The 17,092-nt window shown below is 41.4% G+C and overlaps 2 protein-coding genes across 4 annotated transcripts in view; one reads left to right on the top strand and one right to left on the bottom strand.

Moving 5' to 3' along the window:
* Positions 1-5,456: 5,456 nt before the first annotated feature.
* The window catches only part of slc25a15a (solute carrier family 25 member 15a), an 86,156-nt gene continuing 74,520 nt past the window's right edge, over positions 5,457-17,092 (bottom strand). The window contains exons 1-7 of one of the 3 annotated variants that reach the window (XM_047390977.1): positions 13,186-13,757; positions 12,973-13,045; positions 11,659-11,917; positions 8,641-8,781; positions 8,374-8,549; positions 8,140-8,298; positions 5,457-5,766 (exon numbers count right to left, since the gene is read on the bottom strand). In XM_047390977.1, the coding sequence (XP_047246933.1) occupies positions 5,645-5,766; positions 8,140-8,298; positions 8,374-8,549; positions 8,641-8,781; positions 11,659-11,917; positions 12,973-13,027 (912 nt within the window). In that variant the 5' untranslated portion in view covers positions 13,028-13,045; positions 13,186-13,757 and the 3' untranslated portion in view covers positions 5,457-5,644. Of the gene's footprint in view, positions 5,767-8,139; positions 8,299-8,373; positions 8,550-8,640; positions 8,782-11,658; positions 11,918-12,972; positions 13,046-13,185; positions 13,758-17,092 lie in introns of those variants that run through there. The other 2 variants (XM_047390978.1, XM_047390976.1) reach the window with 2 other exon arrangements.
* Positions 14,013-17,092, top strand: part of foxo1a (forkhead box O1 a) — a 48,210-nt gene continuing 45,130 nt past the window's right edge. The window contains exon 1 of the mRNA XM_047390979.1: positions 14,013-16,698. Coding sequence (XP_047246935.1) covers positions 16,087-16,698 — 612 coding nt within the window. The 5' untranslated portion in view covers positions 14,013-16,086. The remainder of the gene's footprint in view (positions 16,699-17,092) is intronic.

The raw sequence follows: 17,092 nt of genomic DNA, 5'->3' as shown, positions 1-17,092 counted from the left end.
CAGGTCCACAAAACACATGTGAACCGGTTGGGCAAACTCCCATGAACCCTAGAGGGTATAGAGCTGGTCCAGTGTTCCACGGCCGGGACGAAAACCACACTGCTCCTCCTGAAGCTGGGGTTTGACTATCGGCCGGACTCTCCTCTCCAATACCCTGGCGTAGGCTTTACCAGGGAGGCTGAGGAGTGTGATCCCCTGTAGTTGGAACACACCCTCCGGTCCCCCTTCTTATGCAGGGGGACCACCACCCCAGTCTGCCAATCCAGAGGCACTGTCCCCATCCGCCACGCAATGTTGAAGAAGCGTGTCAACCATGACAGCCCCACAACATCCAAAGACTTGAGGTACTCAGGGCGGATCTCATCCACCCCCAAAGCCCTGCCACCGCGGAGCTTTTTAACCACCTCGGTGACTTCAGCCTGGGTGATGAAAGAGTCCAACCCCGAGTCCCCAGCCTCTGTTTCCACCAGGGAATGCGTGATGGCAGGATTGAGGAGATCCTCATAGTACTCCTTCCACCGCCCGATAATGTCCCCGGTCGAGGTCAGCAGCTCCCCACCCCCACTGTAAACAGTGTTGACGAAGCACTGCTTCCCCCTCCTGAGGCGGTTTGCCAGAATCGCTTCAGGGCCAACCGGTAGTCCTTCTCCATGGCCTCACCGAACTCTTCCCAGGTCCGAGTTTTTGTTTCTGCCACCGCCCAGGCTGCGGCAGGCTTGGCCCCACGGTACCCGTCAGCCGCCTCAGGAGTCCCACAAGCCACCCAAAGCTGATAGGACTCCTTCTTCAGCTTGACAGCGTCCCTTACTGCCGGTGTCCACCACCGGGTTCGGGGATTGCCGCTGCGACAGGCACCGCAGACCTTACGGCCGCAGCTACGGGTGGCAGCATCAACAATAGATGCGGAGAACATGGTCCACTCGGACTCTATGTCTCCAACATCCCTCGGAATGTGGTCAACGCTCTCCCAGAGGTGAGAGTTGAATACATCCCTGGCCAAGGGCTTTGCCAGACGTTCCCAGCAGACCCTCACTATGCGCTTGGGCCTGCCAAGTCTGTCCGGCTTTCTCCTCCCCCAGTGGATCCAACTCACCACCAGGTGGTGATCAGTGGACAGCTCAGCCCCTCTCTTCACCCGAGTGTCCAAAACATGCGGCCGAAGGTCTGATGATATGACAACAAAGTCAATCATTGACCTCCTGCCTAGGATGTCCTGGTGCCAAGTGCACTGATGGACACCCTTATGTTTGAACATGGTGTTCATTATGGACAATCTGTGACTAGCACAGAAGTCCAATAATAAAACACTGCTCGGATTCAGATCGGGGAGGCCATTCCTCCCGAACACGCCTCTCCAGGTGTCACTGTCGTTTCCCACGTGGGCGTTGAAGTCCCCCAGCAGAATAATGGAGTCCCCGGGAGGGGCACTATCCAGCACCCCCGACAGGGACGCCAAGAAGGCCGGGTACTCCGAACTACCACTCAGCCCATAGGCTGAAATGATAATGAGAGACCTCTCCCCAACCCAAAGGCGCAGGGATGCAACCCTCTCATCCATTGGGGTAAACCACAACACTAGATGGCTGAGCTGGGGGGGCGACAAGCAAACCCACCCCAGCCCGCCACCTCTCCCCGTGGGCCACTCCAGAGGAGAGAGTCCAGCCCCTCTCAAGGAGATGGGTTCCAGAGCCCACGCTGTGCGTGGAGGTGATCCTGACTATTTCTTGTCGATATCTCTCGACCTCCCGCACAAGCTCAGGCTCCTTCTCCCCCAGCGAGGTGACATTCTACAACCCAGCCACCAGGCGCTCTCCAACGAGTCCCGACCCCAGGCCTGGCTCCAGGGTGGGACCCTGTCTCTGCCGTACCGGGCGACGTCACGTGCCTTACTGACGTTGGACTACAGATTGAAATTAATTAATTTTAAATTTTTTTGGGGGGGTGGGAATATTCCTTTTAAAACTTGTCCATGTCTGGAACAAGAGTCAGATATCTTCTGGTGCTCTATACCTTCCTCCTAACTTGTTCTAGGTGAGCCCAGCTCAGCCATGGTCTGTTGGGGAAGGGTCTTTTACAGTGAACTGCTTCTCATTGCGACAGCGAGGTCCTTGTCACCGTCTATTCCAAGGGGAAAATCCTAATTAACCTTTATCTCCTGTATAATCTTTTACCAACATGTTTTATTAAATAGTTTAAATAGAACAATCAAAAGTAAAAATCAAACAAATCTAAACAAATGAGTTTTTAACCTTGATTTAAAAGAACTAAAGTATTCAGCCTATATGCAGCTTTCTGGTAGTTTGCTCCAGATTAGTGGAGCGTAACTCAATGCAGCTTCTCCATGTTTGGTTCTGATTCTGGGGATGTATCGTAGACTTGAACCAGAAGACCTGAGTGGACTGAAAGTTGATACAACAAATCTTTAATGTACTTTGGTGCTAAGCCACGCAGTAATTTATAAACTAACAGAATTATTTTAAAATCTATTCTCTGTGATACACCCCCCCCCCCACCCCCCCCCCCCCCCCCCCCCCCCCCCCCCCCCCCCCAACTGTTACTTTTTATGAAAGCACTTTCAAATATTTTAATTTACAATGAAGTGCAGACGCCCAGGACCTGTGGTTGCAAAACAAGTCCAAACCACTGACCCCCCCACCTCTGTGCTCTATATAGTTGTATGTAGTGTTGATACCCCATGTTTGTTTTCATTTTAGCTAAACATGGAGCTGTGCACCCAGTCCGGATGTAGTGAGAAAGAACAGATGAAGAGCAGGAAATTAAGATTAACACAAGTTTAAGTTGGAAGATAATAAGTCCAATGATTTCCAATGCAAAATGAAAATATACAGAATAACACACAGAAAGAAAATTACGTAAGGCCTTACGGAGAGATTGCAGGTTTCAGCAAAGCATGGCTGTCTCTACCCAGATGTCTCTCTCATCACAGTTGCAAGAACATTTTTATACCATCTACCTCAAAGCTTACTGACTTGTGCCTTCCCCTTATGCAGTCTGGTGTTGTAAATCAGCCCCTTGTGGTATCTATACCATGCCCAAAAGTTGACATTTATTGCTTTATTGTCCCTACAGCCAACTTTTACTGCTTGCAGCTGTTGAGAAGTTCCTAACTCTGTTTCAACCTTGTTCCATCCTGACTCCTGCTGTGATCTCTCCTCAAGGCTCACTCGTGTTAAATCTCAGTTTAATGTTCCCACATGCAAACTAAACTAATAGCATGAAAGTACATGATTTTAATTCTCAACACTTCCAAACAAGCCACACTAGTTAATTTTTTTTAAACTGTGATGTCATGAACTTCAACATTTACCATTCTAGCTGAGGCTCACAGTCTGAGAAAGATCTCTGGTGTATTTTGCAATCTCTCAAAGCACTGCATGGTCAGACCTTGTGATTTCCCCTTCTGGAATGAATGACAACACTCTTAAATATTTTAAACTTGTGTTTAATCTTTCTCAGTGCAGAAAGATGGACTTCAAATAGTTTAGTAATGGAATGGCTTTATAGATTGATAGGCAGTAACAAAATCACTGGTGATATCTACAGGTCCTTCTCAAAATATTAGCATATTGTGATAAAGTTCATTATTTTCCATAATGTCATGATGAAAATTTAACATTCATATATTTTAGATTCATTGCACACTAACTGAAATATTTCAGGTCTTTTATTGTCTTAATACGGATGATTGTGGCATACAGCTCATGAAAACCCAAAATTCATATCTCACAACATTAGCATATCATTAAAAGGGTCTCTAAACGAGCTATGAACCTAATCATCTGAATCAACGAGTTAACTCTAAACACCTGCAAAAGATTCCTGAGGCCTTTAAAACTCCCAGCCTGGTTCATCACTCAAAACCCCAATCACGGGTAAGACTGCCGACCTGACTGCTGTCCAGAAGGCCACTATTGACACCCTCAAGCAAGAGGGTAAGACACAGAAAGAAATTTCTGTATGAATAGGCTGTTCCCAGAGTGCTGTATCAAGGCACCTCAGTGGGAAGTCTGTGGGAAGGAAAAAGTGTGGCAGAAAACGCTGCACAACGAGAAGAGGTGACCGGACCCTGAGGAAGATTGTGGTGAAGGGCCGATTCCAGACCTTGGGGGACCTGCGGAAGCAGTGGACTGAGTCTGGAGTAGAAACATCCAGAGCCACCGTGCACAGGCGTGTGCAGGAAATGGGCTACAGGTGCCGCATTCCCCAGACCTGGGCTACAGAGAAGCAGCACTGGACTGTTGCTCAGTGGTCCAAAGTACTTTTTTCGGATGAAAGCAAATTCTGCATGTCATTCGGAAATCAAGGTGCCAGAGTCTGGAGGAAGACTGGGGAAAAGGAAATGCCAAAATGCCAGAAGTCCAGTGTCAAGTACCCACAGTCAGTGATGGTCTGGGTGCCGTGTCAGCTGCTGCTGTTGGTCCACTGTGTTTTATCAAGGGCAGGGTCAATGCAGCTAGCTATCAGGAGATTTTGGAGAACTTCATGCTTCAATCGGCTGAAAAGCTTTATGGAGATGAAGATTTCATTTTTCAGCACGACCTGGCACCTGCTCACAGTGCCAAAACCACTGGTAAATGGTTTACTGACCATGGTATCACTGTGCTCAATTGGCCTGCCAACTCTCCTGACCTGAACCCCATAGAGAATCTGTGGGATATTGTGAAGAGAACCTTGAGAGACTCAAGACCCAACACTCTGGATGAGCTAAAGGCCGCTATCGAAGCATCCTGGGCCTCCATAAGACCTCAGCAGTGCCACAGGCTGATTGCCTCCATGCCACGCCGCATTGAAGCAGTCATTTCTGCAAAAGGATTCCCGACCAAGTATTGAGTGCATAACTGTACATGATTATTTGAAGGTTGACGTTTTTTGTATTAAAAACACTTTTCTTTTATTGGTCGGATGAAATATGCTAATTTTGTGAAATAGGAATTTTGGGTTTTCATGAGCTGTATGCCACAATCATCCGCATTAAGACAATAAAAGACCTGAAATATTTCAGTTAGTGTGCAATGAATCTAAAATATATGAATGTTAAATTTTCATCATGACATTATGGAAAATAATGAACTTTATCACAATATGCTAATATTTTGAGAAGGACCTGTATCCTCCTTGACATTGTGTTACACATGTCTGAACAGCAAACTGACAGAAGTGCAGCTTTTAATGAGGTGCTTTCACTTGTTGATGATAAGTTAACCGAATGTATTTGATCAGCAGGACCTAGATGCTGCTTCCTCTCTAAAATCCAAAAAAAGGCAGCAAGGAGATACTTTTTATACAGTTTTTGCACATACCTGAACTGAACTGCTTAGTTACTTCGACACTTCAGTTTTGCTACAGTTTGACTGTTCATGCATTTTTTTAAAGTCATCCATTGATTACCTGAAAATTATTCTATGCCAACAAAAAATATCAAGCTAAGACTTGAATGTTATTATTAAAAATTTATTTCAAAACTGTGGCCAGCAGAGTAGACATTTTGTGTTTAATTTGTAACCAAAATTGTCTTATTTTAAGATACTTTAAAAAGTACTGGAAACTTTATTAATCATTTGCACAAAATACATGAGGCAGTGTTTCATCAGAACAGCTGTTTTAAGTAGGGCGATCCTGCCCATCAGGCACCCACTGTCTCCATCATAAACTTGCGGCTGAACTCATAAGCTAGGAAGAGCGCTCCGTTGGCAGGGAAGGTGCGTATCATGGTAGGAGTCAAACCAGAGTATAGAGCAGTGAACCCTGTGGGGAAGACACAGTCAAACAGTTACACAGGCCATTCCCTAAAGATGAGTAGGTCTTCTCCTTGGGTCACTTGCAAACAACATGTATCCACAATGTGCGTCACAATCACGAGGTATATCAAGTCAAGTTCTGCTGTTAAGTTCAGCTAACATAGTGGCAGGGTAAACATTGGATTCATCAATTACATTAACTCTATCGGGGATCTGGTTTGTTGATTGGGTAAACTTTGACAGTGGTTCAGTAGACTACAAAAGAAGTATTTGGGAAATACTTAACATCCATGTGTTTTAGATTATTCTTGGTATTTTCAAACATTCATTTGACGCTACATAAGCGTAGCCAACATTAGACAGGTTATGCTGAAATTCAAAACTGTCTGACCAACAATGCAACCTATAGTAGTATCCCTATGACTCCAGTAAAAGTGCAGGAAGATGTTTGAAATGAGCTCTATCAGTTATTTGGTCTGCAGGTTAACTTTGCAGTGGGATAGAAAAACATTGATACAGTTGTATGTTTGCGATTGAGGACAACATGCCTATATGACATTTTGCACATGCAAATGTTTGACATTTTTCTTTTTATTCTCAAACATTCATTAAAACTAACATAAGCTAGGCCAACATTAGCGAGGTTATGCATAAATGCTAAATGATTAGCATTGATGCTAAGAGTTTAACAGTTTTATTTCTTATTCTTCTGTGTTACAGCAACTGAATGCATTTTTCATATCTCCACAATTCCAGTAAAAGAGCAAGATAGCGTGTGACATTGGCTCTATCGGAGATTAGCTCTGAGAGTTACTGGTACCCATGGTTCAGTAAGCTACAACTGGTAAATTGATTGGTATGAAATAATGCATCTGAAGAGGCTGTAGATTGTTTGGATATTCAAACATATGACTACACTGACATCACTTAACAATATTATCAGTGTTACTGCTAAGAGTTTTTGGTTATGTCAATAATGCGTTGTGACCAAATGTGTCGGTTTATGGATACAGAAGGCTAGAACAGCTAAATGCATTCGTCTGGCACCAGTTCATCCTGAATATCTTTATTTTTTTTTCAAAGATATTTTTTCAGCACTAGAGGCCTTTATTTTTGAGAGTAGGTAGTCAGGAAAGAGGGGGAGACATTCGGCAAAGGTCGCCAGGTCCAGGACTCGAACCGGGGACGCCCGCTTCGAGGACTATAGCCTCTATATGTGGTTGTGCGCTTAACCCCTACACCAGTGTGACGCCCTGAATATCATATTTGAGTTATTGAAATCTAACATATTTAAACCCCCCTTGATTATAAGGAGTATTAAGTACAGATCAATAATAAATAATAAGATTTATTTTTCCAGACAAAGAAAGTGCAGAATCTACTTTTTTCAATGATTTAGGAACATCTGTTACTTTAAAGAACATACCAACTGAGATAATCTCTCGGTTTTGGATAAAAGGATTCTACATTTCAGCAATAGATCTCTTTTTATTTTTTAATGTTTAAAGTAAAAAAAAAGCCTTAATACAGTTTGTCTTTTTTATTTGAAGCTCATCTTTCAATAAGATGTTTTATCTGCGAGTTCACTGCATTTATGGTGAACTTTTCAAATGAGTCATTTTGTAAATGCAGCACTAATAATTGCATCACTAATAAAAAAGGAAATTGACATTAAGATCTTCTTGTTTGTTACCCTGAGAAATAAGAAATCTCTATATCGTTCCCCGCAGCCGTTTAACCGTGCTGTTACAATTATTACATAATATTTTAATAGTTTTTTTGAAGAATTGACCAAAATCTAGTAATAAGTCAGTGATGTGATCCTGAAAAATGTTCTATAATTCAGCAGTAAGGTCATCATTACCTAGGGCATTATTATTCTTTAGTTAACTGAGACAACGTTGTTCTGAAAGCAAACTCACGTAGTTCCAGAGCCTCCACGGGCCGCTGACCCGGTAGGGGTAATTCCTGAACACTGACATTAACATGATTTGTTTTGCATTTAAGTACAGCCTGGATAATGTTAGCTTAGCATAGATTAAGTCTGATAAACATTTGATAATACAAAGAAGATGTAAGACATCTTCATGGCTAATATTTTGGAAATCCAGTTCATCTTAAAAAGGTACCATCAAAGCAGTTGTAGCCTACTCAACAGTTCATGAAACTAACCCCTGAGCCAATTCCCAGATAGAGATTATATCACAAACTTGTTCTGCAGTTGTGGCGATAAGAGATTCCTGAAACATGATTGGATAGTTGCAAAACTGATAAAGAAGAAAAAAAAAAATAAAAGCTCAAACCAATTTGGCAATCATAGAGTGCACAATACAGAAACAGCTTGAATTTTTTTAATTAACAATGCATATTGTAAACTTACCCTCAGTACGTATAATACCCAAGAAGGTCTTCATGAAACCCTCCTGCCTCCCAGCTAAAGAGTAGACCTGAATCCTAGACTTCACACAGTCTATTGGATAGACCACCAGCCAAAGACAAGCTCCTCCAAATCCACCGCTGAACATAAGTGGAAGAATGCCTGCAAACAAAGATGTAAGATTGCTTAAAGGTAGCTTAAAAGACAGACATGAACATCAAAATTTTATGAACATACCTATACCGTCTTTGTCCGTGTCCATATGGTGTGCAAAGGTTGTTCGACACAGTTCATAGGCACCAAAGAAGCAGAAGTAACCTGGTATCTCCCTCACAATGGTTGAGGTTAGTCCCTGGTAGAATCCCAAAGGACCATTTGTCCTTAGCACAGTCTTAACCACAGACCAGACAGTGCTGATGTCCCACAACAAATACAAAAACAAAAGGCGAAGTCAGATGGAACCGAGGATGCTTTGTTTAGACCAACAACTCTGGTGAAGCTGACCTTCTCTGTCCTTTTGCTACCTTGCCCGCTGCCTCCATTTCATGCATGGCCTGCAGGCGACATTTCACCAGCTCTGTGGGGCACAAGGCCATGGAGGAGAAGATGGAGGCTAAAGACCCTGCAGATGCTTTCTGTATATCACTGAACACAAATGACATAAGGTTAAATGAAACATTTGAAAATGGGAAACTGGTTTCAACGTGTATACAGACAAGTAACAATCTTTAGACTTCATCACCCAAATAATAAAAGAATAAAACAGCAACTTCACATCAACCTACTCAGGTATCATCTAATGTGCTTTAAGTCTTGCTCTCTCTCGTTTTGTAGCAGCCAGTATGATCTGCAGACATTTTTCAACATCTTGCAGAAAATAGCTTCCTTGGTTTCTGTGCTTCTTCTGACTTATTTTAAACACTTTAGTGCTACTGAAAACAGCTAACTTTAATTCCTTTTCTCTTTAGCATCAGTAATTATCAGCTAAGCTGGTAGTGTTTACGTATGGTGCATTCACTAATTCAAAATCTAATTTTTGAGTGAATCGCCAGTTATTTACAGTCACCTTTCTAATAAAAACTAGTCAATTATTTTTCCAAAGTACATTACAATTCAGATGGGTTCTTTAGCAAAAAAAAACCCCACTTTTTAGCTAATTTAGCTTCTTTTCCAAAACTAATTTCTGGAAATATAACGTCAAGATTTTGGTGATGTTTGGTGATAAACACAGCTAGAGAAGGCTTGCAGTCACAGCGTTCAAGCTAAATTCACACAAAAATTATTATTAGCTTTTATTATGTAGTAAATACACGGTTTTGAGGACATTAGTGTTTTTTAAAGACATGAAGACAGCAGGAAGAAGAGGATGGAGAGGAGCAGAGTGAATCCTCTTCTATAAGCTCAGACTGAGATAAGAATCCCATTAGCTTGTCTATGCTTCATGAGGCAGAAGTGCAGAGTGAAAATGACTTACAGATGAGAGGAGTGCCATAATGCCTGATATAAGATGAGGGCATCAGGCAATGAGATCCTCTAAAAGGCACATTTTATGCAATGCAGTTCTATCCTCTTGCTCAAATACATAGGTTTTAATTTCCTCCTTATCCTTCAAATTCCTTCTTAATGATTTGTTTTTAGGTTCAATTTAGAGAAAAAATGAAGTGAAGATTAAATGGTGCTTTAGTTCTGTGATGGTTCTGTTAGAAAAGTTGGGATGTTTCTGCATCATATCAGAGTCAAGATAGAACATCTGTTAAAACCTTAAGTACAAGTCAGTGAAAACCTCAGAGGGACCATCTTTATTTTTGTTGGTAAAGAAATATGAACAGTAAATGAACAGTGTGTTCTGGATATAAAATGCATTAGACGTTTTAGTTAAGGTACCCTCCTATGATTTTTCAAGAGGTGCTCACCCAGTTAAATATATAGCCAAACTGTGGACTTCACAACTGTTCAAAAAAGACCATTTGAAGGGGTTTTGTATATATTACATGGAAAAGGAAACTTCGGGAGCAGCCCTTTACTTCAGCTGCTACTAGCTGCCAGCGACTAATGTTGTGTAAATAAACATTTAGCTGGATAGTCTGGTTTGTCCTTTTACTGGTTACCAGGTCATCAGATATACTGGACTGCCATAATTGTCTCTAAGGGTCTGATTAAACTCTGCAGAGTAGCCAAAAACAATAACACGAAGGTCTATGCCTCTATTTATATAGTCGATACTGCAAACCTTCACAATAAAAGCTTAATTAAAGTAGAAAGCACTCTGAACTTCAAATACAATAAAGTTAATTTAAACCGCTTACAGTATCCTCTGTGCTGATAAAAACACAACCGTCTGAATGCTGGGTCGCTCTATGTTCAGGATGCAGGCTGTAATATATCCCTGACAGATACATTTATAACAGAGGACTACGACTACTGAGATTAATAATGGTGCCACAGCTGATAAAGTTAAACTGATAACTGTTAAGAATTTGCACACAATGATCAAGATACAATATGTTTATACAGTTATATGTTTAGCAGGCAGCATGAGTGAACTTTATCCAGCTGGCAAAACTTCACTCAGTTGGTAGCACTGTTGCCTTTCACCAAGAAGGTCCAGGGTACGACTCCCGACCGGGGGTCTTTCCGCATGGAGTTTGCATGTTCTCCCCGTGCATGCGTGGGTTCTCACCGGGTACTCTGGCTTCCTCCCACAGTCCAAAGACATGCCTGTTAGGTTAATTGGTCTCTCTAAATTGCCCTTAGGTGTGAATGAGTGTGTGTCATATTGCCAACTAGGGTTATGGGAAAAACATCCCAAAATTATGGAGCAAACAAAAAAACATCATAATAATAAATAATAAAAATCATAATTAGATGGCCTTACAGTTCAGTTTCAGTGTAAAATATCATTTCTTTTAAAAATACATACCTTCTGTTATTACTGAGGTAATTATTTAGTCCGACATTTCCATAAAAACAGAGCACTTCTCTCTCAGACTGCAGATTTGCTGGTGGTTCCTAGAGGTTCTAAAAGTAGAATGGGAGGCCGGTCCTTTATTTATCAGGCTCCTCTCCTGTAGAACCGGCTCCTAGTTTTAGTCTGTGAGGCAGACATACTGTCTACTTTCAAGACAGAGTGGCTTACATTATACTGAGCTATCTCGGTAGTCATGCTGCTAAATGCTTAGGCTGCTGGGGGACATAATGACCACTTTTCCTCACTCTGCTACACTCTCCTACTACTCTCTAATTTTGCATTATTTGTTGTTATTTTAGCTTTAACTTTATGTACACTCTGTTTTTTCGCTTCATGAAAGCTACATTCGGGGTTCTGTTTAGCTGTGATCTTACTGGAGGGGTCATCGGCTGAGCTACTTTTTAAGCTGTAACTGTTTTTTTTTAACCCTTTTAAAAACAGTAATATCGATGGCCTGATTGATGAATTGACTGACTGATGAATGAACTGTTTTTGGTCCAGGATGAAACTTTTCGTTGTAACAACTCAAATAGAAATCTTCATCAGCATCAAACCTGAGCTCTTTTCCTTTATCCATCCTTAACAAAAGGCGGACAGTGTCCTGGCACAGGCCGTAACTCAAGAAGAGAACCGCATTCTCACTGATGTTGGCAAGGAGGGCTGGCGTTGTGCCTTTGTAGAGACCACGGAGTCCCACCTGTTTGAAAGTTGAAACGAAGCAGTGGATGAAGCCACGGTACATGGTGGGAAATGTCTGCATCTTCACCTTGGCGGTGTCAAATGGCTGACCACTTAACACGCAGGCTATACCCCCTAAAGTAGGACAGCAAGACAATTTATATAAGTTTGAGATTTTATGTGAAAGATCAACACACAAATTGTTTTAGCAAATAAAAATTTGAAAAGTGTGGCAAGCATTTATATTTAGCTACCCTGAGTTAATACTTTGTAGAACCACCTTTTGTTAAGATTAAAGACTGAGGTTTTTGCCCATTCTTCTTTCCAAAATACCTCAAGTTCAGTCAGACTGGATAGAGAGCATATGTGAACGTACATTTTTAAGTCTTGCCCCAGATTCCCAATCAGATTTAGATCTCAACTCTAACTGGCCCAGTGTACCACATGAATATGGTTTGATCTAAACCCTTCCATTGTAGCTCCGGTTGGATGCTTAGGGTCCTAATGGAGAGTGAACCTCCACCCCAGTGTCACCCAGTGTCAAATATTATAAAGTCTTAAACAGGTTTTCTTTCAGGATTGCCCTGCATTTATTTCCATCTATCTTCCAATCAACTCCTACCAGCTTCCTTATCCCCGTTTTAAGAAAATAATCTCTACAGTATGATACTGCCACCACATTGTTTCAGATTAGGCATCGTGTGATCAGGGTGATGTGCAGTTTTAAGTTTCCTAAAAGCTGTAGATCTCTGCAGGACCTACATAATGACCATGGACCTCTGGGTACCCCACACACAAATGCTCTCGCCCTCCTTGTCTGGTCTGTCACATTAGGTGAACAGGCTTGTTTTTGCAGGTTCGTAACCATACCATACTTTTTCCATTTCCAAATGAAGGATTGAACTGTGATCGATGAGAAGTTTAAAGCTTTGGATATGTTTTAGATAATCTAACCATGCTTCAAACTTCTAGCGTTTGCCGTGGGTTGTATTTGTAAAAGATTTGTAAAAACTTTGCATTCGTTTCCCTCCATTTTACAATTATGTACTACTTTGTGAAAGTTTTGGTTGTAACGTGAAAACATTGAAAGATTCGGGGAGTGTGAATTTTTACAAATCACTGTATTTTTTGTGTCATTTGACTGATTTCCTTTTAATGGAACTAATGAATGTTGAAGAATATGAACGTACCTGCTGCTCCTGCTGAAAAGTCAATGAGTGCCTGTATTAGAGGATGTGGGGCCATAATGATGACGCCTGTAGCCTATACATATAAACACAACTGAGGGTTAAATCTATTTTACTTCTTAAAAGAAAAGTCACAAACCTAGGAGCCTCTGTAACCTTAGAGTAACTGACTAAGAGGACGACAATTAATTAGAGACCTTTGTATTTAACACTCACCTGTCCTGTAGTCCACTTAACGCGTTTTAGAGTATCACAGCTGGTATTCTTTTATTTGGTAAAGAGTTACTTTATTTCATGTGGGCAATACATTCTCACATGAGCCTCTCAAGTAAAGCAGGCTAATTCAACTTCCAGCAACGGACGACAGATGTCTCAACCAGTCAACAGTCCCGAAGATACTGAAACTAACTAACGAACTTCCGTCACTCTTGAACCCTGAAGATGTGGCGCACACCCTACGTAAGCGCGTAAAGACTGAAATCAGACAGAAATTAGACGCTCTCTGTTGGTAACATTGTAACTGTTTAGACTTGACAACAAACGTTTGTTGTAGAGAGGTGGTATATGTTTTATATTAAACTTACAAAACCCCAACTCAGAATGTTCAAAAGTATATCTACTAATCCCTATGCGTTGCACTTTATGGTGCCAGAGTGGATAATACGAGCTCAGTTGAGGCTGTAATACCCAATATTATCCACAAGATGTCAGCAGACTCCACAGATGCCTTTCAGTTCCTTACTCTGCATGAATCTATCTATCTATCTATCTATCTATCTATCTATCTATCTATCTATCTATCTATCTATCTATCTATCTATCTATCTATCTATCTATCTATCTATCTATCTATCTATCTATCTATCTATCTATCTATCTATCTATCTATCTATCTATCTATCTATCTATCTATCTATCTATCTATCTATCTATCTATCTATCTATCTATCTATCTATCTATCTATCTATCTATCTATCTATCTATCTATCTATCATCTATCTTGTGCCTCTTATATGTGTCATAAGCACAACAAATGAGCATCTCGAGGATTTGAGTGACTGACAGGCACCTCCAAACTGCAACTCTCTCTCTTTCTCTCTCTCTCTCTCTATATATATATATATACACATCATCCACAATCTAATATATAACCTATGTACAATATAGCTGAGAATATTTTTGAGTCTCTAAATTTTCCTCTGCATTTTAGTGCTAAATGAGTGTAGAAAAACTTTCTTGCTTAAAAAACAAACTCTATTTTAGGAGTAAGCTGCTATGATGATGCGATGATTCACAAGGGAATGAATAAAATGCAATCCATGCAAAAAACACAGTTGCACAATAAATTCTGCTTTTGTTGTTGCTTCTTTCTTCTCAGTTTAAGGTTCCTAGCTGACATCCGGATCCATAATGTTCTAAAGTTCACAGAAATCCAGAAATATTTGCTGAATTTTGCTGAATCTTATTTTTGGGTAAAATAACAATATTCTATTTTATAATATTCTGTTAAAACACACACATACACAACAACAGAGAGAGAAGAAAATCAAAATAACTTTATGTTGTCCAGATGTTGCAAAAGGGGCTTTTTTGATAACTAACTACAGTATGTGCATCATCACTGCACTGCACATTTTATCTGTTTATAACATGTCTTCTTTTGTTGCCCTTAATTATTATGGGGCCCAGCTAACATGAACTGTTACTTGGGAATGTTCTTGGTCTACCGTTTAAGTATTTCCCCAAATAACATTTTAATTATTTGTTTACTTTCTAAATCTAAGAACAATCTGATCACTTTTGCAGGCTTCAAATTGTTTTATTACATAGTCTAAATTTGCCAGATTAGAAAAAGATTTTTTTTTTAATAGTATTTAGAATTACTTGCCACAGATGTTTAGTTGGATTTAGGTCTGGACTTTGGCTGGGCCATTCTAACACATACAAATATATTTTTACCTAAACCATTTCACCCACACTGACCAGCTTTCTTGTCCCTGCTTGGTCATAATACATAGGCTTTGATTTAAACCATTCTGTTATGGCTCTGGCTTTGCGTTCTGCTAGAAAGTAACCACTGCCCTATACTCAAATCTTTTGCAGGTTTTCCTCCTGCTCTAGGGACTGACATAGTTTGTTTTAAAATTAACATCTGTAAAAATGGCTTTGGTTGTCTTTTACATAGCAGAAAGGTAAATATTTAACTTTTAGTTGTGAAGCTTCAGCAAAACTTTGCACCGTGATGCAGTTGGTAGCGCTGTTGCCTTGCAGCCAGAGGGTCCTGTGCTCCAATCCAGTCCTGGGATCTTTCTGTGTGGAGTTTTCTTGTCCTCCCCTTGCATCTGTGATTTTTCTCCAGGTAATCCAGCTCCCTTCCACTGTTGACGTTAGGTTGATTCGTCTCTCTAAATTAAGTGTGTTTGTTAATGGTTGTGTTTCTGTGATGGACTGGGAGGATGGACACTTCTGCTTCCAGCCCAATGACTGCTGGAGATAGGCAACAACAGCCGCACGCCCCTCTTTTCAATAATTTTCGAATTTATTGAGTTGGTCTGTATATAATATAATATAATATAATATAATCGGGCAAAAAACTGTTCAGAAACCCAAATTAGTTAAAACCTTTTTAAAACTAGCATTTTAGCAGTAAACTGGAAGATAAAGGACGTCCTTCTCAAAATAAAAACAGAGCAGCTTTTTGAATAGCATTCATTGGTGGCGTTGTGCTGTCAGTCAAATGTGGGTGGTATCAGTTGACAAATGAGACTTCCAGTAAGTCCTCTTCACATGCTGTACAACATAGTCAACAGGCGTTACGGAACATCAGACGGAACATCACCACGACTGGACAACATAAACAAACCAGCGCTCCAGCAGATCCGACCCACCAGCTCCACTTTATTCCCCTGGAAAGATCACTCGGATGCAGACTTTTTAAAACTGTTTCACAGGTTTCCTCCGGGTTGGGATGTGAGTTCCAGGCAGGATTTTGCGCCCAGGCGGAGCACTGAGACTTTTCTTGAGTTTCTTAACATTTCAGAAACGAATTTTTTACCTTTAAAAGACGCGTCACCCTTATATGACATTGTAACAACACTCGGTCACATCTTGACACCATGGCGGAAGCGGCCCAGCAGCCACACCTGGTTGAGATCGACCCGGATTTCGAGCCCCTCTCGCGGCCCCGGTCGTGCACTTGGCCCCTGCCGCGGCCGGAGTTCATCAATCCAGGAGACTCCAACACTTCGTCGCCGGTGCCATCCGTGAAACAGGAACCCGGCGTTGGCAATGCTGAGTTCATCAACAACCTGAGCCTGCTGGAGGAGAATGAAGACTTCACGGAGCAGAAGCCGGTCATCCTGTGCAACGAGTTTCAGTGTCAAGAAAACTGCGCCCACCAGCAAGCTCAACATCATCATCAGCAGCAGCAGCAGCAGCAGCACCCAAACCCGCAACTGCCGCATCAGCAGCAGGTGCCTCTGCTCTCCACCCCGGTGGGCTCTTCACCTTCGGCGGCCGCCGCAGCCGCCGCAGCCGCTGCACAGAGGAAGAGCAGCTCCTCTCGGCGGAACGCATGGGGGAATATGTCATATGCAGACCTCATAACCAAAGCTATCGAAAGTTCTCCAGAGAACAGACTAACTCTGTCTCAGATTTATGACTGGATGGTGAAGAGTGTGCCTTACTTCAAGGACAAGGGAGACAGTAACAGCTCGGCAGGCTGGAAGGTACGTCTGACGCTTTTTATACTTGTTTCTTGGTGTTTAGGTAGGTACAAAACATAAGAGATGCACCGAACATGTTTTTTTCCTGGCCGATACCGATTTCCGATTTTCATTTAGAGAGTACTAGTTTTGACTGCACATTTTGAATTAGGGTTAGTTAAAGCCTTTTTTCGAAAGTGCAATTTAGATTTACTCACAATTTAGTCATCTGTTGACATTTTAGTTGTAGTTGACAATAAAATGAGGCTATACAAGAATTTTTTTAAGTCCTCTCGCATCTTTTATGATTTTTGTTTTACACTGAGGTGAAATATTTTTTTAGGATGGAATTGAAATAAACAATTCCACAATACAGAATAACTTTTTTGAATTTCAAGCAACTTTAGATTTATTGTCA

This window comes from Girardinichthys multiradiatus, chromosome 18 (assembly GCF_021462225.1).
Source record: "Girardinichthys multiradiatus isolate DD_20200921_A chromosome 18, DD_fGirMul_XY1, whole genome shotgun sequence".
NCBI classification, from domain to species: domain Eukaryota; kingdom Metazoa; phylum Chordata; class Actinopteri; order Cyprinodontiformes; family Goodeidae; genus Girardinichthys; species Girardinichthys multiradiatus.
This window is presented reverse-complemented; position numbering and strand designations above follow the sequence as displayed.